We start from the raw sequence: 22,119 nt of genomic DNA on the forward strand, positions 1-22,119 counted from the left end.
GTGATTCATGCACTAACTCCCCTCTCTGACCACATCACATACTTTCTGTAAGGCTGTCTTAATGGGTCGAATGGGAATAATTTAGCATCTTCTTCATTAATATATGCTAAGCCTTACGAGATGGGGGCTGTACATATCCTATTCCACCCTGATGAGATGTTCTGTATGTTTACAGCACTATCTGTAGCTGTAATAAAATACACACCTAACCAGACACGTGGGAAATGAGACATATGGCATGGAGAGTTCATTTGAGAACTGAGCTGCAGGTAAAATACAGAAGAACCCATTTTTCCAGCCAAACACAGATATTTTGCTCCTGGCAATTCCACCAAGGTCTTAACATGAGAAATGAGGTTGATGGATAAATCTGTGGTCTGATCATGCTGTCTCCAAACATCCCTGACACTTACATCAGCCCTTCCAAGCTCTCCAGGGACAGTTTCACATTGCAGCCCAGTTCAGCAGGAACAGGCAGGGTTTTATCTGGATGTTCTGCAATGACTACGGTTACCGAATGCCTGAGTTTTCCTGACATGTCCATTCTCCTGCCTGAAAGCCTGTCCTGTCTGGAAAGGCGGATTCTGAGGTTTCCTGCATGTTTGATAGCCATAACAGGGCACAGCCTGATTGGAATGAGTGTGAACATGTGCTGTGTAGCCATGTGCACAGCAACACTGCGAGGTGTTGGCTGGATCTGTTGCACACACGCCGTCCACAGGCACCGTAAGTCCCATGGGCCCTGATGGTGGGGGATTTATTGCTCCTAAGCTACACAGCACATGCACACTTGCTGCTCTCTGGTAAACAGGAGAGCCATTACTGAGCTGCAGATGAGGCTGGAGGTAAGAGAAAGTGGACAAGGGGGCAAAGGAAGTGGCATTTGCTGGATCACAAAGAAAATCAGGCTCCTGCAAAAGCACTCCCTGCATGTAAGCCTGTTAGATTGTACTTATTTTCAGTATTCATCCTGATACAATGCTCTAGAGGGTCTGAACACCCCTGTCCAACCCACAGACATCTCCTCACAACACGTCTGGGATCCAGGAAAGCCCTTCCTCTTTTAGGATTGGCAGCAGAGCCCACGGAAAGAGGAGGCAATTGCCCAAACAGACCTCAGTTCCTTTCCAGCAGCTGCCCAGCTTTTCTGATTTGTCCCTGCATTTTTCTCTGCATAGTTGCAGAGGCAAATTTGGCTTTGCCCTGGGACTTCTGAAAAATGTATCTTGTATGTCATGACCTGCCTGGCTTATGACAACTGCACCAACTAATAAATGGGGGCGGAAAGAGAAATAGCTCAGCCAACTGTTTCCAGGGGACAGCGCTCGTTTATCTTGCTGGAGCATGTTGTGAGCAGTGGGGGAGACGGCGCAGGAGGAGCCCCTGGGGCATGGGGAAGCTGAGTATTGGCCCCGCAACCACTTGCTGAGCTGAAGTTCCAGCTCCAAGCCTGGTGGACAGCCCACGTCACATAACCCTGCCTGCACGGGCAGCCCCTGCGCAGACTGCGTGGAGAGCAGCATCTGGGTCTTCCATGGTGGAGTGGCTCCAGGGCCACCCAGCCTGGGCACAAGAGAAGGCTGCACATGGCATGTTTGTACCACTCCTCCTCTCTGTCTCAGCTTTACAGAACATTATCATCTCTAGTTGCTAGCATCTCGGAGAGACCTCAGCTGCCCAGAAGCTAACTCTTGTGCTTTTTTTAGTGGTGGAGCATCTCTGTGGCCTGGCCCTCACTCCTTAAATTCCTGCATTCCAGGCTGGCTGGAGCGATGCCCCCCGGGCCAGGACGTAATTGAATCCCAGGCGCTGCCGCCATCCCCCAGAAATGGACGGATATTGATTCCCTCGAAGTGCTGGAAGCCAACCCCCAGCCCCTTCCCCGAGCCTGCAGCAGCCATGCTCTACCCTGGGAGGCCAAGGAGCACGTTGGGCTTTTTAATCTTTCCAGTACTATGCTGGTGCATAGGCTGCCCCTCAGCTCCCCCGCCTGACGACGCGCGCCTCCGGATGGCTCGTACCTCTCACAAACACGTAGGTGCTGACCGCTGTGGTGCCCTCGATTTTGGCATCAATGTACTTGTAGTAGCAGCGGTAGTAGCCTGTGTCGTTTGCTTGTGTCTCCGTCAGCACCAGGACTTTGCAGTATGGCTTCGTGCCAGTCCCCTCACAGTCTTCTTCTCGGATTGACCGGCCGCTGCTGGGAGCTGCTGAGGCCACCAAGTCGGTTTCCTTCTCCTTCCCAGCAGGGTCCACCTTGCCCCCAGGCCACGACCACTCCAAGGGGTGCTGGCCTCTAGACATGGGCAAAGAGGAGAGTTAGCTTTGAGCCGAGCAGGGTGAACGCGGTGGGGATTTGACTGCCCTGTGTGACTGTGCACATCTGCACGTGGCCAAGCTAGCCACTGCTCTCAGGCTGCGGCACAGAGGAGCAGCCATCCTCCAAGGAGAAACACAGGCTCAAGGAGATGGCAAGCAGCTTCACTAATCGCTGGGCAAGCACGGGCTCATTCCCTTCCCTGAGCCACCTCTGCAGCCATGCTAGGCTGTAAGATATCAGCCCGTTCACAAGCAGAGCTCTCCCTCCCATGACTTTTCCTACTGGTATTGATGCCAGGACAGGGAACCACATAGGGCCCTGAGGGAAAGGCTCCATTTATTCTCTATTCCCTCTCATTATTAAAAGGGTCCAGAGCTATTAAGAAAACACATGGATGTGATGAGTTCCCTTGGCTCAGTGCGGCTGCTGGCTGAGGCTTGTGGTGTGATGAATGGAGTGGGAAGGAGAATGAGGGAAGGCGAGCGGACTGGAAATAAAACGAGAAAAAGAAAAGCAAGAGAGAGTCATAGATAAAAGACAGTGAGAAGAAAACAAAGGGATGCTCAGCTGACCGCCTTCTGTCCAGTTGCCAGCTGTTTCCTTCCCCACTGCTGTAGGAGGGGGTTCCCTTGCTCTGCACAGCACCCTGCAGCCCCTCTGACCCCGCGGCTGGCCCAGGGCTGCTGCCGCTGAGCTACAGACACCTCCTCCATGGGCACGATCGCAGAGCCTGTTCACCAGCAGCCCAAAGGCAAACGGAAAAGTCCAGGAACTGCAAGAAACCCCTGGACAGAGCGCACACGTGTGTATTTATATATAGCCGAGGACCTCCAGAGTGGGAGGCTTGCATACGCACATGTACGCACACGCGCACACCACCATAGCTTGCTATAACTGCACTTGTTTACTACAAACAAAACAAGCTTTTATTCCATGCTGGAAGTTTCCTTCTATGAAATCAGAGCCCCTTTCAGAGGAAGGCTTAGTCCCCACTTGAAAGTTTGCCAGCGGAGCTGAAAGTCACTTAAGACTGTGCAAAAAAAAAAAAAAAGAAATGGGAAAAGAGAAGACATCGCAAGAGACAGCTGTGGGGATAAAACCAGCCTTTTGTCAGCAACTTTTGCTCTGTTAGGGGAAACCGGGTTCATCTATTATGCAAGTTGGGAATAGGCGTGTTGGCACGCGCAGCTCCTCTGCCAGGGCCCTGCCAGGGCAGCTCTGCGGGCAGATGCTTTTAAGCGCAGCCAGACTGTGACTGTCACCAATAGCTGGATCCAGACAGCAAGGGAGAGCATGGAGGAAGCGAGATAAGGTGCCATCGGAGGGCACAATGGCTCAGACGCAATGAGGACAGGATTTTTGTCCAAGTGTTGGGAAAAGACTTGCCCCTTTGTGTTTCTCTTCAGCTGATTTATCTTCCTGCAGACTTTGCTCTCTTCCAGCTCCTGCCGCTCAGTCGGAGACAGCGTGCTGCGCTCTCCCTGTGTCACCAAGCACAAGGGCTCTGGAGGCAGTGACATGCCCTTGGGGACAGCCACACAGCCCCTCTGACCCAGCTCAAACTTCTGCATTCACTAAAAATGCCATCAGTGCCCGAGGCAGGACTGGAAGTACAACTCTGGTGGCTTGTGACGGTGAAGCACGGGCAGGCTTTTCCGAAGGATCAGAGCCTCACAAATGCTTTAATAAAAGTAAGACTCTTGAATTTTGAGTTTTTCCCATTCTATGCATGCACAGGGAAAGTAATAGTAAATCTGATCACCAAACCAGTAACACCCAGTGGTCTCTGCCATGCCCATTGTTGCTGCACCAGACACAGACCGCGGGGCTGGCCCCGCTCTCAACCCAGAGCTTCAGACCCCGACTGCACAAAGGAGCCCCAAAGCCCTTTGCGTTTGCTCAGGCATTTTTGGCGCTCCACGTGGAGCAGGGTAATTGTACAAGTCTCCAGCGTTTCCGCTTTCTGTTTGTTTACCCACTGGGATTTTCACGCATTATCAGATCCACTTGTTTTATTAACCATCAAGGCTAGCAGTAGCTGAGTGACACGTATTTGTATAAACACGGATGGGCCAGTGCAAACAGACCTGCCGAACAGCCCGCGGGCAGCTCTAAACTAAGGCATTCCTTGCATCATGTGCTGCTCGACCAGAGTCAGCGGGGACACAGGAGGTGAAGGCATTAGTGTGAGTCCAAGTTAGTGTCACTGGTGTGTTAAGAGGACCAGAAGAAGGCAGGGATGAGGGCATGCCAGACTTACTTGGGTTTATTTCTGAATCTACCCTCTGTATTCGGGGAAAGGTCCAGACAGCAGTTTTGGATGGTTCCCTCCCTCCTATCTGTCACCTTCGAAGATTTGTTCCCAAGTTGTTTTCTTTCAGCTCTGTGATAATGTGCCTCTGGGTGATGGAGTCTGCTGATGCCAGCTGGAAACAGATGCATTATAGGCTTTTCCACAGCTGTTTTCCTAAATCTTTTAAGGACAGATGCTCTTCAAGGGAGAGGTTGCAATTGGCACCACTTTTCTTCAATCCTCTTTGAAACTCCTAAGTGTGGTATTGTGGGCAAAGCTGGCTGTGGCTTCGTGGCTGAGCTGGGATAAGACAAATCTCCCCTCAGCACCACAGAAGATGTTCACAGCAGTCATACACATGTAGGAAAGAGCAGTAGGTGTTGTGTGTTCCTGGACACTGCTCCGGAGCAGCCGTAGCGGGGCATTGCCTTGTCCTTGGGCTCCTTCAGCCCTGCCACAGCGCTCATTCCTGCAAGAAGGCTCCGGAGTCAGATACTTCCTTTCTGCCAGAGTAGGGTTTGCACATCTGCAAGCATCTGCGAGTCAGCTCTATTAACAAGTGACTGAGCAGCAAAGGACAACCTTGCCCTTCTTCTTCTAAATACCATGGCTGGGTGACACTCTCTCTCCACTTGAGTGCTCAGCACCTGCAGGATGGGATGGGATGGGATGGGATGGGATGGGATGGGATGGATGGGATGGGATGGGATGGGATGGGATGGGATGGGATGGGATGAGATGGGATGGGATGGGATGGGATGGGATGGGATGGGATGGGATGGCTGGGGCTGGCACAGCCGAGACCAAGTTGCTCCCGCTGGAGGTTTCCGCTGTTGTGCAGCTGTGGGCTCTGCTCCAATATTCATGAGCCAGAACAGCACAAGCTCTCTGTTTTTCCCCAGTGCAGGCTGACGAGGGCATGAATGCAGAGATTCACAATATTCTTTCCTTCCTTCTTGGGATGGGAGCTAATAGAAGATGCACTGTCCATGTGGGCATCACCCTTTACCCTGCTCTGCTAGATGCTTAGATCAAAAGGCTCTCAGCCAGCCTTGGCATGATCTGTATTTTGAGGAAAGTTCCTACACTGGTCCCTTGCTCTGTCTGGACCTCTCAAGGCTGCATTGCACTGGGCCACACAAGGAATGTGCCTGTATGTGACACTGTTTGCAAAAGCAGAGCCCCAGCATCTGGTGGCTCCTGGTGGGTATGCTGTGTGTTTGGGTCTCTGTTAAGCATGCGTAGCTCCAGAGACATCGCTTATCCTGTGGCCTGGTATGGACTTTGGTCACCGATGAGGCTAGGTGGGCTGCAGAGCAGAAGGGAGGCTGCAGAGCTGTGGGTGCATGAGATCCAGGCTGCTGCAAGGGAGCCTGAGAGCGCAGTCGGCTGCAGGGCTCTCACGCTCGGTGGGTGAAGCTTGAAAGGTCTCCGGGGAGTCTCACATGGGGGGTTTTGAGCTCAGCTTTCTGCTGCAGCACTACTTCAAGCAGGCCCGTATTCCTGGCTCTGGGGCAGCTCAAAGAGCAGCCAGAGGATATTGTTCTCGAGGGAAGACTGGGGTCAAACTGAAGCCACCTCCAACATGATGCTCAGCAGGGAATCTCTGGATCCTGAATTTGATTTTGTATTTTGTTTCTGCCCTACCCTGCCCCACCACCTTCTCCTTTGCCTGTTCTCTTGGTGGTCTGCATGTTTTTCCCTTCAGCTCCCATTAACACAAGCCAGGTCTTCCCAGGGTGGGCCATGGTCCAGAGAAGAGGTTGGAGAAGCAGCTGGGTGTAATTAGAGATCCAGGGACCAGGAAAGATTTACTTTTGATTCAAATGAAGTAATAGTGTCCCACAGTCAAAATCCTCTCCACAAGACATTAAACAAACACAGGCTTGAGAGCTCAGAGGGAGAAGGGGAACCTCTGAGCCACGCAGGAGACGTTGAGAATTATCTACCTGCAGATGGGTGAAGGGCACTGCACCATCCCAGAGGAGCACCTCTGGGGAAGCAGGATGCAGAGGTGGGGGGCAGCTATGGAGTGTGTGGGAAGAGGGTGCATGGGTTTTAGTACTGTTTGCAGATGGCCCTGCTGCTCTTCAGCTGGCCAGTTCAGTCCCACACAGCACCTGGGAGCCAGGGGTAGAGATGTTCCTTATCTCAGCTGTGTCCATGCCAGCATGCTGTATGGATGCCGCCTAGTGAGCCTGAAAGACGAGCCTTGGCACTGCAGCGGGAAACAGGGACCTTGCTGCCACTTGAAGAGACTCTGTAGCTCATACGATGCTCCTTGCAAGGGCAGGCCATGCAGAGTCTGCACTGGAAATATGAGTATTTTTTTCCACTTCATGTGATTTTCCTTCATATAAATTGATACATAACAAATGCACAAGGAAAGGGCAATCTTGTCCTTCCCGGTCCAGGAGGATTATCGGAAAAGAAAGACTTTCTGCTTCATGGTGCTAAGCAGGTATGTTTATGCTTGACTGCAGAAGGCACTTTCTTTAACCACACCTCTAACTTCAGTATGTCCTTCAGCCTTGGCTCCATCTGCAAGTAACACAGTCTTGAAACCACTTTCTGTGTCCCTCCTTGGGCCACTGCTGAGAGAGTCTGGCCTGATTATAAGCTCTTTCAGAATAATCTCACTGAATCTCTCCTACTCCAAGGTTTTAACAGAGCATCAGCTCCCACATTCCTCTGTGGAGAGAACTGCCATGGCAGAGCACTTGAGTCCCTAGACTCCCTCCTCTTCCTCTGTGCCCCCACAGCAGCTATATGGCTGGCCACAGTCCTCCAAATCACGCATTTCCTACAACCTAGCACACACCATGGCTCCTCAGGTCACCTTGTGAACAAGCCCACAACCGCTTAGCTTCCCAGACCGTGTGAAGTCAGTTTAGTATGGCCATCAACAACCTTTCCTCTGTCCCTCTGCCCTGGCTATGAACTGATTCACAAAGTAAAAGCAACGCCATCTGTTCCAGGAAAAGTTAAATATGTTTGTGACAAGACACGAACACAATGCCAGCCAAGTGTTTGCAGTAATTGCTCCATGGTTATATATAACACTGAGAAACACCCAGTTGAGGCCCACGCTGAATTTATACCCCCATTGGGCTGTAACACTCACATCCCAAGCATGGATCTGCTTTCAGCTGCTGAAGGGAAACTCCAGCTTTGTCAGGAATATTGACCTTGGTCAATTCTTCCACTTGTTTTTTTTTTTTTCTTTCCAAGATAGGGGGTGGTGCTGAAAACGTGTACAGCCAAGTGTCCCAGCATAGGATAAATCAGTTCAGGCACATCACCTTCTTAGAACCACAGTGTCCAAAACAACCAGAGATTGTCCAGCTCCTCTCACAGAGTTATTCACCTGGCCTGGCTGGGGCTTCTCTTCACCCCAACATGTACAAGGCAGAGCATTAACTCCCAGCTTCCTAGAAAAGCCAGCAGCCTCTCACAGCCGCCGCTAAGTGCCGCCTTCCCTTCTCCCATGGATAATTCTCAATGGCCCCCAAAATGACCTGTCAGATTTAGAAACCAGAACTACAACCCTAGAAGCCCCTGATGAGGTGAGAATAAGCATCGCCAGAGAAAGACAAGGAGAGTTAGGAAGGCAATTTCCCTAAAGAGCTTACAAGGAAGCTATCAGATCATGGAAATGTTTCTCTATCTTCCTTCTGCCTGCAAGACTACAGTAGAGGTTATCACCATCTCCTCTGAGACATCTTCAGATTCTTTTTCAATTAATTAATTAGATGAATTCACGCTTGGTGAATATGGCAGGTTTCTAGCCAGTGTGCTAATTTGCAGCTATACTGCAGCCAAGGTGTCCCTGCTGGGCTCTCCTTGCCTGGTCCTCCAACACTTACCAGGCAGAGCCATGCACCTTACCTGCAGGTGATGGTCAGCGTATCCTTGGCGTTAATGACGTGTTCCTCCTCAGTGATGCTAAGAGTAGGGGGGGTCATAGAATAGCTGCTCACCAGATCTGTGGAGAGAAAGGAGAGAGGGGATGATGCAGACATCTGGTAGTCTGGACCTACTGCTGTGGGCAGCAACTAGCTTGGCGTCATGAGCCTGGAAAGGGACAAAGCCTCTTGAAGGAAACATCTCACAGGAGTCTGCTCCTACAAGATAGTTTGATGCTGCCTCACTGGGACACAAGTGATTCATTTGCAGCCCTCCTGGCTCTAGTGAGCTGCTCTTCAGCAACAGCTCTAGGGCTGGGGCCAGACAGCCTCTGGGCTTAGACAGACAAACTAGCACAGATGAGGGTTAGAAAAAGAACGGAAGACCAGAAATCAGGGAATCCAGGTGTGGCCATTCTTCACCAGGTTACTGAGATTAAGCTCACTTAGGCTACTGCTCTGAAATGATCTTATCTGCCAACTGAAGGGAGTCTGGCAGGAGATTTTTCAATATGCATGTAGTTTTCTGTAATCAGGAAGACAAATCAGGGGTGCCCAGATACCATAACTGCAAAACCCTCGTGTTTGTACAGAGATGCTCTCAGGAGCCAGCAGGCATTCACTGAATGCCCTTCTCCTGCCAGGTACTCTTGGGTACAGGCAGTCACCTGAACAGGACCAAACCTTTGGGGATTACAGCAGCCCCCTTCCCTGCACCACAGCCCGACAGGCATTCCAGGAGTGAAATTATCCAGGCTCAAGGACGGGCAGATAAACACATTATCACACTTCTCCCTGCTTTTGTCTGGGTGAGTCCCACTTCTCGTGTGCTTGCATCTTCGGCATGCCAGACACGTACCCTAAGTGAGCTGCTTACGGACAAAACATCTCGAAGTACTGGTTACCCTCAGAGACGTACCCGTTGTTTTTCATTAGCATGGTGTTGCTGACTGTCATTACTTCATGATCTTTATCTTAAAACTCCAGCTTCTGGAGACATGAGATAATTCAAAAGAAAAGTCTCGGTGACTGCGAAAACAAGCAAGCAAACTAACCAGAAATAGAAGAGGGGGAAAAAAAAAAAAAAAGTTGTGAAATGTGAAGATGTGACTCAGGTAGATGCTAAATGCTAAGGAAGAAAAGAATGCAAAAATATGTTGCTAGCTCAATTTTCTACAGAAACGTGAGGTTTTTGCAACCACGTTCTGTGTATGTCTCTTTCCTTCCCTCGTAACATTCAAACCCATTTATCAGAGAGATCTAGCAGAGAGGGAGAGGTCTTGAGGTCTCGAAGACGTGGTGTTTCCACGAGTTTCACAAGCAACAGGAATGCCGTATGCTGCCTCTCCTCCAAAACCATGGCCTGAGGTCTGCAGCCCTTGGAGCCCTGTGGGAGAGCCATGCGATGGATGTTTCTTTACGGGGAAATCTGCCCCAGGAGACACCAGCGGTGCCCAGCATCCACCATCATCAGGAGAGGCTGCTGAAAGGGATGCTGCAGCAAAGGGACGTGCCGAGCGGCACCGCCGGCGCGGCCAGGCCAGGGCTGCCGGCCTTCTTCTCCCCGATTGTTCTCCACTTCCTTCCCGCCTGCGCACGGCTCCGACGCTGCCGTCCCCGCGGCTGCCCCCATGGCAACGGCGGGGCACCGGCGGTCTCCCCCCCCCCCGCCACCTCTCGCCTCCTCTTCCCTCGCCTGTGTGAGGCAGCGTCAGTCCAGCGGCCGCTCCGGACCACCTCCATCTGCGTCGGGGTCCCGCTCCCCATGGCCCATCCTACAGACATCCCTCTCCCACCCACTCCCCGGTGACAAGTCAACAACAACAGCAACCATCATTCGTTGTCCAACGTGGGGGTCAGGTTGGCGTCACCGTGTCCCTCAGGACCAGGTGGTGCTTGGCCCCCGTGGGGGACACCCTCCCTCACGCCTCCGACATCCCCCTCCCTGAGGGAGGGGACGTCAGATGTCACACACAAAAATGTGCCCTGGGGCTGTGAAAATAAACGAGCACATTTTTGGTAAAATCCCTTCAAAATGTAACGAGATTTATTAAAAAAAAAAAAAAAAAAAAAGGGAGCAGAGGAGGAATCTGACCGCTAAGCTGCATTTCCTATTAATGCCGGACATGCTTATCCCAGAGCAAACACTGCTCTCCAGATGGTCACCAGTCCATTGCCCTGGCAAGTGGTCGGGGATGCCCACCGCCTCCATAGCGCTCAGCCCAAAATGCAAAAGATACAGAACCATAGAATGGTTTGGGTTGGAAGGGATCTTAAAGATCATCTAGGTCCAAGCCCCCCGCCATGGGCAGGGACACCCTCAACTACACCAGGTTGCCGAAAGCCTCATCCAACCTGGCCTTGAACACTTCCAGGGATGGGGCATCTACAACTTCTTTGGGCAACCTGTTCCAGTGCCTCACCACCCTCAGAGTGAAAAATTTCTTCTGTATATCCAATCTAAATCTCCCTTCTTTCAGTTTAAAGCCATTGCCCCTTGTCCTATCACTACATGCCCTCGTAAAAAGTCCCTCTCCAGCTTTCCTGTAGGCCCCCTTTAGGTACTGGAAGGCTACAATAAGATCACCCCGGAGCCTTCTCTTCTCCAGGCTGAACAGTCCCAACTCTCTCAGCCTGTCTTCATAGGAGAGGTGCTCCAGCCCTCGGATCATCTTTGTGATGGCTTGCTATGGGGCCGGCTGGGACAGCAGATCCACTCGTCCTGTCAGCGCCCTGGGGCAGTGAGCACAAAGCCAATCTGCAAAACACTGGCACAGCAATGCCCGGGGCTGGCTGCCACAGGCGCCGAGTTGGGTCTCAAAACCAGAGTGGTCCTCCTTGCTTGAATCGCTGAAGAAGTGGTCCAAGATGGCAGGAGCCCCTCAGCTGATGCTGTGCACTGCATCTGCCCCACCACAGAGCAGGAGGGGAGCAGGATGGCTGCAGGAATAACCCCCTGCCTCCCTTCACGTGCCGCTTGGTGACCTGTCAGCAAACAACTCCGGGGGGTGGAGGGGAAGAAAGAAAAAGTACGATCTGTGCAGGTTGAGGCTGTGGGATTCCTGCAGATGCATCCTGTCCACAGCCCTCCGCGAGTACAACAGGAAAAGGAACCACTGCTCCCTCCGAAAGCACCGCAGCACGGGGCTGGGGACGTTCCCGCTGCTGGCAGCCAGTGCCGGGCCGGCCCTTGTAGCCGTTCAGACTCCTCCCTGGTCCCAGGCTGCCGGCAGCTTCGAGGACTCCCCGCATCAGGCACCGGCTCACGCTGGGGACTCCCTGCTCACCCCGACACCCCATACCGGGGCTGGCATCTTGGGATGCCGATGCCCACAGCCGCCCATGGCATCTAGGCCAGGAAAAGGGATGCACAGAGCCATTCCCAGCCTGCAAACGCATCTTCGAGGCCATCAGCTTTCCCCTCAAAATTTCTCCATTTATCTCCGTGCTTGCCAGATGGATGCACCCCATTGCTGCCCTTGCCCTTTCCCTCCTCGAGGGAGCGTGTGCCCAGCTATGGTTCTCCACTGTGTCTCATTCTCCCCAGCACTGAACTTGATCCTGGGTTTGGCCATTAAATCTCCACTAACCAAGATACAGATGGTTTGTGTCTCCGTCAAATCCCAGGGCGGGAGGGAGATGTCTCCAGAGCATGGAGTGTCTCCTCTCCTCTGAGTCCCTCCTTCCCCACCTCCAACCCCTGCGATGCTTTATCTCCTGGGCCCTCCGAGCAGACCTCGCTCTCTTGTGCGCACCAAATCGCGCCCTTGCGCGGGGAGAGCATTAATGTAATTAAAAAGGCATGCGGCAGCCCCGGCGAGCTTTGTTTTTTCAAGATGGTTTCCAAGCAAGTTGGCAGCGGGATATTAAAATAAACAGAGGGGGATTGATGTGATGCGGGGAGAGGAAGCAGGATCCCACAGCCACTCACACCTTGTCTATTTTCAGAGAAGCGCGTTTCCCAGCAGTTTTCCTAGCCTTGATCTCTCAGCACGCAGCTCTGAAAGGGGCCAGGCTGCACTGAGGACCTTCTCCTTATCACCAGCAGCTCCTTCATTTTCTCCAGCCCCTCCACCTCCTTCTGCACCCTGCAATCAGTGCTGCTCTCAACACAGCGGGGCTGCCCGCTGGGGTCCTGCATCCGAGGGCTCTCCCTGTCTGGTGGGGAAGCCACGCTCACCCCAGAAAGCGCTACCCACCCCAGTGTCTCACAGAGACCGAGCAGCCCGCAGGCTCCAGCCTTGTGTCTGACCTTGAGCACATTGTAGGAAAGCCTTGCCAGGGGCTTGGTTTTCCCTTGCAATGGTTGCAGACGGCTAAATCACTGCAGAGCAATACCCGTGCCAGTGCCAGCACCACCACAGCAAACGATGGCTTTGGAAACCCATGCAAAGGCTGCACGTGGGTGGAGATGCAGGCGTGGTACGGTGTGGTACGGCATGACACAGTTCCTGCTCTCCGTCTGCTTCCACTCGCAGGAAGCCCTGCACCAGATCCTCTCTCCAAGCCCCAGCACACCACCTCAGCCCCTCTCCGCTTCCCCTTCCCTCCATCTCTGCTGAGTCGGCCCCGCTGACTGATTAACAGGGCACCTTTCCGGAGAGGGATTTTGTTCACACTCTGTCCTTCTCGCTGACTTCCTTCCCCAGTGCTGGACTGGATCGCTTTGGCCACAGCCACTGTGTGTCCCCAGCTAACCGGCACAGCTCATGCTCCTGCCACCAAACTTACTGCTTCAGGGGTTTGTGACCAGGGCTGCAAAAGAATATACACAGAGCAAAGCTGGTCCAGAGGAAGCTGCGTGCTCCCGCTTGTCTCCCTGCACTGTGCATATCCAGCCCAACTCGGCCTGCCCACCCCAGTACTGTACTGGGGCAAAAGAGGCTAGAAGGGAAGAAAGAGTGTCCTTTCCCCCAGCAAAGCTACCCTGACCCTGCTACTGCCCCGTCTCTACTTTGCTGGATTCAGGCAAAAATTCCCAGTCAATGAGCATCCCAACAAAGCAAGGCAGGAACTTGAGATTTGGACATTGGCCACAAAAGGGATTTCTGGCAGATTTGTATCAGGTAACTAAATCCCCAGACCGAGGCTCCAGGATGGAGCCCCTGAATTTACCTGTATCCCCAGTCTGCAATGAAAAGCATCACGGATGAGCCTCTTTGGACTCGCTGGGCTCAGGCAGCTGCTCTGGCCTGTCCCTAGCTGGGGCTTGACAGCACTGAACACCCCGGGATTGCTCAGCGCCCAGTGCTACCAGAGAGCCCAGTGTGGCTCATCTTGCAAAGCATCTCCCATTTCCCTTGGGTTTTAGCCCCAGCGCAAAGCCTTGGCTGCCCTGAGCTAGAAAGCCAGTGGTGGGCTCTTCCCTTGCAAGTGGGGCAAAGGCACGCACGTAGCCATCAGTCACATACCATAGTTATTATGTGAGCAAAGACCTGCTCCTGGACAGCCAACAATAAAATGCTGGTACTTCAATGGCAATTGGGGAAAGAGAGACTGAATGACCCTTTTTGATTCAGAAGAGCGGCAATAGCTGGCTCTGGGGGAGAGGGAGGAGAAACCTTGCTCTGTCCTTTCTGCAGACCTCTCCTCTGGCTTTCCAGGCTGGACTTGTCCGAATTAGCAGCGTTTGCTGGGGAAACTGCATGTGCACCATTTCCCCTTGCCCTGCAGGAACTAACCCTGGCACCGCAGGTGTCATCTTCCCCTCTGCTCCAGTCACCTCTTCCCCACCTGCCCCTTGCTGGTATAACTGTCCGCCCTGGTGCCTGGTGCTGGGGAACCCGTGGCTGCCTGCAGACACACGGGAAGTCCATGTGCCACTGGCAGAGCCCGGCCAACTTCCCACCTACGAGGCCGAAGTTCTCCCCCAGAGCAACTCCTCCTCATACGTGGGGCAAGCATCCAGCTGTGGGTTGAAGCAGCTGAGCACGACTGTCACATCACGAAAGGAGCAGGCAGCTGACAAAGCAGCAGGGGGGAATTTGAATGTAGGGCTGTCAGCTCCTCCTCTTCCTCCTCTCCGTGCTCGCCAGCACGGAGGAAGGCTTGTTTTGCAGAGAGGTGAGATATCGCATGAGGCTGAGAAATGAACGGCAGGCTCCGGCGAGGTGGGGATGAAACACCAGGTGTTTTCTCTCCAGCCTGACAGTGGGCAGGGCGAGCCCCAAACTGCGTCAGGAATTCAAACCAAAATGGAGCAGGTTCTGCTTGGCATTGGGGGAAAAGATAGAGAGGGCTAAAGAGCTCTGTGGGCAAGATGGAAATAGGCTGAAGCAACGAATAAATGAAAAACCATAACGATGGAAATCCCCCAAAAGAATGCATTTGCACAAAGGGCAAGGGAAGTGGGTCTCTTCTTTTATGGGGTTCTTTTGTGGTTGACCATCACTTCAGACCTGTCTCAGAAGGGGTTAAAAACAAGGGCTGTGCTCCTCTGTGCAGGATCAGCCACTCTGCACCCTTGTTGTGCTACTCATTGTCCCAGCCATGCACCTCCACATACCAACACCTTATTCAGGTCCGAGGCAACACCTTTCCCCCTCTCACAGCAGGCAGTTTCGATGGTGAGACAACACTCCCCTGGATCTGGAGATTTTCATCCATGGACCTCAAAGCCCTGAAATGTTATCAAACCTGGGAGTGGAGTGCCCCCACCATTTTGTAAGGATATTCTCAAAGCATCAGATGTTCCTCAGCTCAGCCGGGGCAGGCTGTCCTCCTTCAGGGGACACAGGGACTAATAATTATAGGAACTTAGTCACTACTCACAAACACAGAGGTGATCATCATTATTGGGTGTCTGATTCCTCCTGTCCAACACTAAAAGTATAACAAGACATTAACTTTGCCCTGAGACACTTGTGGGTAAGTCAGGAGCCCCCGAGCAGGGACCAATACGAAGGCTGAGGAAGTGGCCACCAGAGCTGGTGGAAATGCTTTTTTCTTGGCAACAGCCTCAGAGACACCCCCAGCACCACGGGTCTGCAGCGATGCCAGGAGAGGAGGAAGGGCATGTGTCCAAAGGGACAGGGCATTTAGAGGGTGCAAAAATCAGCACTCTCCTCCAGTTCAGCACCTGCGGCCAGGGGAGGCCCCTGCCAAAGCATCCCTCTGCCTGCAGCCAAGCAGGGTGCGGGATGGGGTGGCCAGAGACACGAGCAGCACATCCTGCAATGGCACCAGCAGAAGCAGCTGCAGAAGACCAGCAGCGCCGCGATGCCGGGCATTCTGCTCCGCTCTGCTTTCCCAGCCCCGGCACGCTGCAGCACCACAGCCATGCGCCCAGCGCCCGCGCTTCTGGCCAGACAGCCCCATGGTCTCCGTCCAAACGGCTTCTCTGGGGACCCGCCACCACTTCATCCCGAAGAGGGGTCACCGAGCGCCTGTCTGGGAGAGTTTATCCGTCTGCCCCTCTCCCTCCGCAGGAAGCACTATCTCACCACGGCCCTGCCTCGCTCCGGCCGGTTTCCTGCTCCATCCTGCCAGGTTTACCCTGCTTTTTCCTCCTCCCTCCCCCTGCCCCTGGCTGTCAGGCCATGTTTGCTTTGCTGTCTCCTGCTGCCTTTCCTCTCCCTACAACCCCCCCTCCCTGCCCTCGCTCCCTACTCCATCCTCCCCGAGAGGCTACGTCCTGAGCCAAAGTTAGCCCCTGTCAGGTAGCCACATGTCCGGCCCGGGGCAGCGGGTCAGCGGGGCCACCCTGCAGACCTGCTCCAGGATCCCTGCTGTCAGCAGCCCGCCCGTGCCCTGGGGAGCCGCCTGTTTGCCGCTCTGGCTGGGCCCAGGGATGCTCCGGCACATCAGAGAGCTCGCTTCCCCCCGGCGGGCCAGCAGCCCACCCTGGCTGCTGGTGGCCAGACACCGCTTTGTTCGGTCCCCCCCGTTCCCTGAATTGCGCCGGGTTTGTTGGCTGCCTGCTCCTGCCCGGAGAATCCTTTTCCTGCCTTTGAGATAGAGGATGCTTGAGCCATCTGTGCGGTTTATTTCCTCGTAGAAACTAACAAGCCAAGGATTGCTTCCTCTCCCTGACATTTCGGAGGGCAGCTCCGGCTCAGCGGGATGTATGGGGAGGGCGGGGGGAGCCCAGCACCTTCAGACAGGAACAGGACCTATTCTGTCCGCAGGATTCACTCCCTAAGGGACAGAAATCCGCAGACCTGCCAAAATGCCTGTGGCAGCTCCCACTGCCTCCACCGCAGCTCTGCAGGAGCCCAGGACGAGCCGCCTGCTCAGCATACACAGCCACCCTTCCTGCAGTGGCCCCTATTAACTGCATGGCTAAACCCTTGCAAAACTCAATTAAAATTATCCTCCCACATCTTAAGGCCTGTCAGGTTGCTTCTCTTCCCATTTTAATTTACTTCTTTCAAAATCTTGCCCTGCTCACACTCTCGGCCCCCCCAGGATGCTGTTAACGTGGCATAGCAAGAGCAGAGGGATCGGATGGCTTTAGGGGACCAGCAACAGAAACTAGCACCGTTCATTACGTCTCTAACCCAAAGAGACGCAACGGATGTTCCACAGCTCATGTGAAATGAGTGTTGGTCCAAATCTGGTACCTGGCAGACAGGCATTGCCTGTGCCAGACCGGCACAAATGGATGGCCAGGATGGGCTGGGGACATCCTCACATGGGCCTGGGGATCTCTGGGCAGGTGGCTTGGGAAAAGCTTGTGCTGCTGCTACCTCCAGTTAACCTATTTGGGACTGCTCAGGAGTTGCCTGATCATTGCAGGATTCAGAGTTTAATTCCACCCCATGTTGCTGAAGTACCTCTGGCAGCAGTGGGTACAAACCCATGGGACATTAAAGAGGCATCTTCAGCCACTGAGAAGAAGCGAGAGCCTACACAATGACACAAGGTAAACCACTAAAGGAAATCACTTTCCACTGCTTCTCACGCTGCTCCTGATGAAGTTGAGGCAGACAACAAAGTACCTTTTCATGCAACTCAGCTAAACTGTGGATTTTGCCACTGTGGGATACCCACAGAGAGATTTCAAAAGAGAAGGATAAGCTCTCGGAGGACAAGTCACGACCAGCTTTTACACACAGTGTAAATATATACACATAGACATCCAGGTCTAGGAGTCCCTAAACTGCTCATTGCCAAAACAAAGCGAGTGCATCAGGGCAGGAGCCCCCTGCACACACCAGGGCATTGTCCCCTTTCCCAGAGCCCAAACTGCCCACGTCGAGGCTGGTGACAGCCTGGGCAGAGCCAGGATCAGACCCAGCGCCTGGGCAGGGGCTTCCATCCACAGCACCGGGGCTTTGCCGCATGGACACAGAGGAAGGGAAAAAAAGCCTGAGCAGCAGTGGAGAGGAGACCAGTGTCTCTGCACACCCCCAGTTTGGACATCATTAACTACATCTCCTCTATCAGCTGTTCTCAGAGGCCACGCTCAGATGACGCTCCCATCGAACTGAGCCACAGATGCGCTGTTGGGGGAAGACGGAGTTCACGCTAAGCGAGGCCTCGGCATCCGACTCTCACTGGGAGACGAGGAGGCAGAGGCAGCTGACTGGGAAGTCAGACAGAGCCTGAGGGTCGGCACTGAGCATGGAGAGAAAAGGGCAGTGGCATTTGGAAAGAAAAAAGCAGGCTGCAGGTTTGCTTTTTAACTTGATGTGTGTGGGCTTAATTGCCGGTCTTTGAAGTTTAGCTCTTCCCAAGACCGTTGGCTTATGGACAGGCTGAGCAGGACACCGAAGAAATCCCCGTGCCCCACTCGGGGCAGGTTTCCCTGGTGCAAGCAAAGCCTGCAGCCCCTGCCTGCCTCCCACCCAGGCTGCTGCAGCCAGACTGACAGTGCTGGGCTTTTTTCGGGGGTCTGCAAGCCATGCAGCTGGACTGGGGAGCACCGTGCCAAGCAGAAAAGACCTGCTCCTCCATCTTTGTGTCCCTGGAGTTTGCATCCAGATGTTTGCTACTTAGCTGTGAATCAAAATCACCTCAGAGCCCTCACACCAAACAGCTGCCCCGGAGCTGGCAGTGCCTGTTCTCTGCAGCACAGCCCATCCTCAAGTTGATCTCCAGCTGCTGAGTGTGAGAGAAGCTGATGAACAGGGTAACTGGGGAAAACAGTTTTGCAATTAGATGATTATCTTGGCCTTAGAAAACCTGGATTCAATTCCCCATCTGCTCCAGGCTCCCTACAAGCCCATCGGGCATTTCCATCCCTGCCTGAGCCACAGAGGGTAGGGCAGCAGGAACTGGGCTGCTTTGGTTTGGAAAAAAATACTCAAGCAAGAAAGGAAGAATCCTTATTCTTTCTAATGAAAGATAACAGGGAACAAAGAAAATTGATTTATCCCAGAGCCAACGTGGCATGAAGAAGCTACATTAAATGAGGATGGGTCCAGAAAATAGGAAGCACAGCACAGTGCAGAAGGAATTTAAACTTCCTGATCATCAAAGCAGGGTTTTCAAGCATTAAGTATAATCTAAAATAATAATAATAAAAAAGCAAAGGCAAGAGCGAACACGGGCATGAGAGCGAGCTGCTGCCTGGGGAGCGGGAGAGCACGGACCCTCCTCCACGGCACAGCTTCTCGCATGCACACCCGCACGTGCGCACACACGCGTCTGCACGAGCCCTTCTGCCGCCTCCGACGGGGTGGGCACGAGGGGAGGCAGGAAGATCACAGGCACATGCTCTTCAAAGGAGAATTAGTCATCAGAGGTAGCGGCAGAGGAAGGAAACCTCAGGTACGAGGTCAGACGTGCACAAGCAGAGTGGGCTGCTGGAAGAGCTCTGAGTGCTCGCTGCAGATCTAAGAGCTCTCCTGGCACCCGCACGAGCAGGACACGAGGTGAAGTTCCCTGGGGTAAACCCATCTACGGCAACGTAGGAGATAAGAAATTTCAACCCTCCTGGAAAACACTGCACAGCTTGGCTTTCTGCCATCCTTGAAAGCAGCCGGAGCTAGCCAAACCCAGAGTCTTCCCTGATGTGGTTAATAAAAATCTTTCTCTGCTCTCTGCAGGATCCCCAAGAGGGATGGGCTCTAGAGAGCCAAGCAATGCTCTCCCTGCACGTAGGGCTTTGCTGGGTTGCTCCTCACTCCTGGGTCAGTGATCCCATCTGCTCTCTGCTGGGTAAAGAGACTTGAAGATGGAGAGACTCGGGGCGCTGGGAGGAAAGCCGGCCCTGTGGGGCTGCCCGGGGCATCGACGGCAAGTTACAAACGCATGTGCTCTCAGTTTCTCTTGGCACAGAGCTGTGACTGCAAGCCAGGACCCGCTGCAGCAGGAGATGATAATCATCATCTCTGAGAGCCAAAGTGTATCGGGGCATTCGCGTCACTTGAGATTAGCTGGCTGTTTAACATCTGCACAGATTTCTCTCTCCACCTCCACATAACACCCCTCACGCAGCTATGAAACTCATTTAATTCCCTTCCAAGAAAGGCTGAATTGGAAATGTCACACTTTGTATATCACAGCACAATTCCTACGACGAAACGCCCAGCCTAAATGGCAGCATCGGACTTTGGTGCTATTTGAAGGCCAGTAAGCTAAAATACCTTCTGCTGCTTTCTAAAACCAGCTTACAAGAGGGTTACCAAGTGTCATAAACACCCAGTTACTCTCTTGTTAATACTCAGAGGCTGACTGTTGTTTTCCCGTTCAAAGGTGCTTCCCTTGCCACGCACTCAGCGGGGAGAGCACGCAAGCGGACGCAACGGGAAGGAAGCGTTTACACATGCTAATGACTTCCACCGAAGGAGCACAAGCACTAACAGGGAAATGGTGCTAAAGAGACAACACGCCGCTTCCTTGGCTGTCCCTGTTGGTCACCGCAAGGTACTTGGTGCTCAGAGCCGTGGGGCGAGGCTGGGAACGGCCTTCCCAGCCCCACGGGAAAGCCAAGGTGTGAACGAAGGGACGACGTGTTGGCTCGGACCGCAAAGGCAGGAGAAGCCTTTTGGCAGTGGGGCTGTTTTGGCACCATACAGGACCAAGGAGCTGAGGACAGACACGGGCCCTTTCCCATTCCCAGCAACGTGGGCCCAGGGCCAGAGCCCTTCCAGGTGCTGTTCAGGCCATTTCACCATGCGCATCTCTCTTCACACCAGCACACGTTTCCTAAGTTCACATGGGGCCCTGTTTATTTTTCTTTTCTTTTTTTTTTTTTTTTTTAAATCTACTATTGTATTAAGAAGTGTTTTTCTTTTGGCAAAGGTTACTGTGAGGCCAGTGCCGTGCGGAGTCTCCTGCCTTCCATCACCATTATAACCTCTGAGCCGGAGCTTAGCCCGGCCAACGCCGCTTATCTTCAATGAAGGCAGGCTTGTATTTCCACCACCATATAAAAGATAGATCCCCCTCTCCCCCAGTGCATTCTTTTAAATGCCACCCAGGCCTTGTTATTGCTGGGAGGCTGGAGAGCCAGGGATTAACTGCCTCAGGCTGCATTAGGCTTTATTTGTCTAAGCAGCCAAGGCTGAGGAGCAGCCATAAATATTGTGAAATGCCGAGTGTCGTCGAGGGGCAACGTTGGACAGTGCAGGCACCATGGCAGCAGGCAGCATGTCTTGGCCTGGGCACAATTTTGGTGTGACTGATGTAATTGGGCAGGTTCCTGCCCCTCTACAACACAGGAGGTTTAGGGGACATCAAAACCCATCCCCCAGCTTTCAAACTGGGGACATTGAGCTACCACCCATGCCTTCTAGTTGCCTCCGTTAGTCCTTGTAGCACACGAGCAAGCAAGTGTGGTGGATATACCTGCCAAGTGGAAAATCCCACCACAACACTGTCACCCAAGAGGGAACGTACTGGAGTCTGAGCCTGTCTGCCCAGAACAGGGCTGTACGGGGTACACTGTGGCTCACCTTCACTTGTGCACTGGAACTTCATGGCACAGGGAGGAGGTGAAGAACAGGGTATGCCCCGATCCCGTCCCAGCACCACCAGTGCTGCCAGAGCCAGCATTTACAGACAGCAGCCCAAGACCTGCTGAATCTGATAATTTGGCAACAACCAACAAACCAAACAAGGAGTCAACAGGCCCAGATGCACAATACATTAGCTAAATTGCTTTACAAAGGCATTGTTGGGGTGGTTGCTTCCCCCACGTTTCATCCCAGCACAAGGACCATGCACTGCCTACCCAGCGGCACGGGCAGTTTCTTGGTGTGAATGCATCTCCCACGGGAGCATCCCGCACTGCAGCTGGCCACCATGCTTTTGGGACATGCCGTTAAACTTCTGCCCTTTGCTTCCCGAGGGCAGAGCACTGCAGCATGGTGAAGGGATGATGGCCACTTAGACCGAGTTACACCTCACTGGGGACTCTGCTCAGGCGGGGACAATCCAATGCGTGAGTGATGGATTTCTGTGGGTGCTGGTTGCCGTCATCTCTGCTGGATGCAATTTTGTTGCTGCCATCACTCTGAGCTGGCCGTTCCCAAATCTGAGTATAAACCACAATTCATGCCCAACCTTCTGGCCCCAGTAATACAAAGATTTACTGTTGTCCTTGGAAACTATTGACTTGACCCTCACTTTTGTCAGTATTTATTTTTTAGGTCACTATACTGAACATCCATCTCAGCAGGACACCAGTATTTTGGAATGGGGAAAAGAAGTCA

At 53.2% G+C, this 22,119-nt stretch overlaps 1 protein-coding gene across 1 annotated transcript in view; it reads right to left on the bottom strand.

Annotated features, from left to right (window-relative positions):
* FLT4 (fms related receptor tyrosine kinase 4) overlaps positions 1–22,119 on the bottom strand; it is a 55,606-nt gene that overhangs the window by 25,263 nt on the left and 8,224 nt on the right. Inside the window, exons 2-3 of the mRNA XM_086621343.1 lie at positions 8,502–8,598; positions 2,022–2,296 (exon numbers count right to left, since the gene is read on the bottom strand). Coding sequence (XP_086477469.1) covers positions 2,022–2,296; positions 8,502–8,598 — 372 coding nt within the window. The remainder of the gene's footprint in view (positions 1–2,021; positions 2,297–8,501; positions 8,599–22,119) is intronic.

This window comes from Tauraco erythrolophus, chromosome 16 (genome assembly GCF_009769465.1).
Source record: "Tauraco erythrolophus isolate bTauEry1 chromosome 16, bTauEry1.pri, whole genome shotgun sequence".
Classification (NCBI taxonomy): Eukaryota; Metazoa; Chordata; class Aves; order Musophagiformes; family Musophagidae; genus Tauraco; species Tauraco erythrolophus.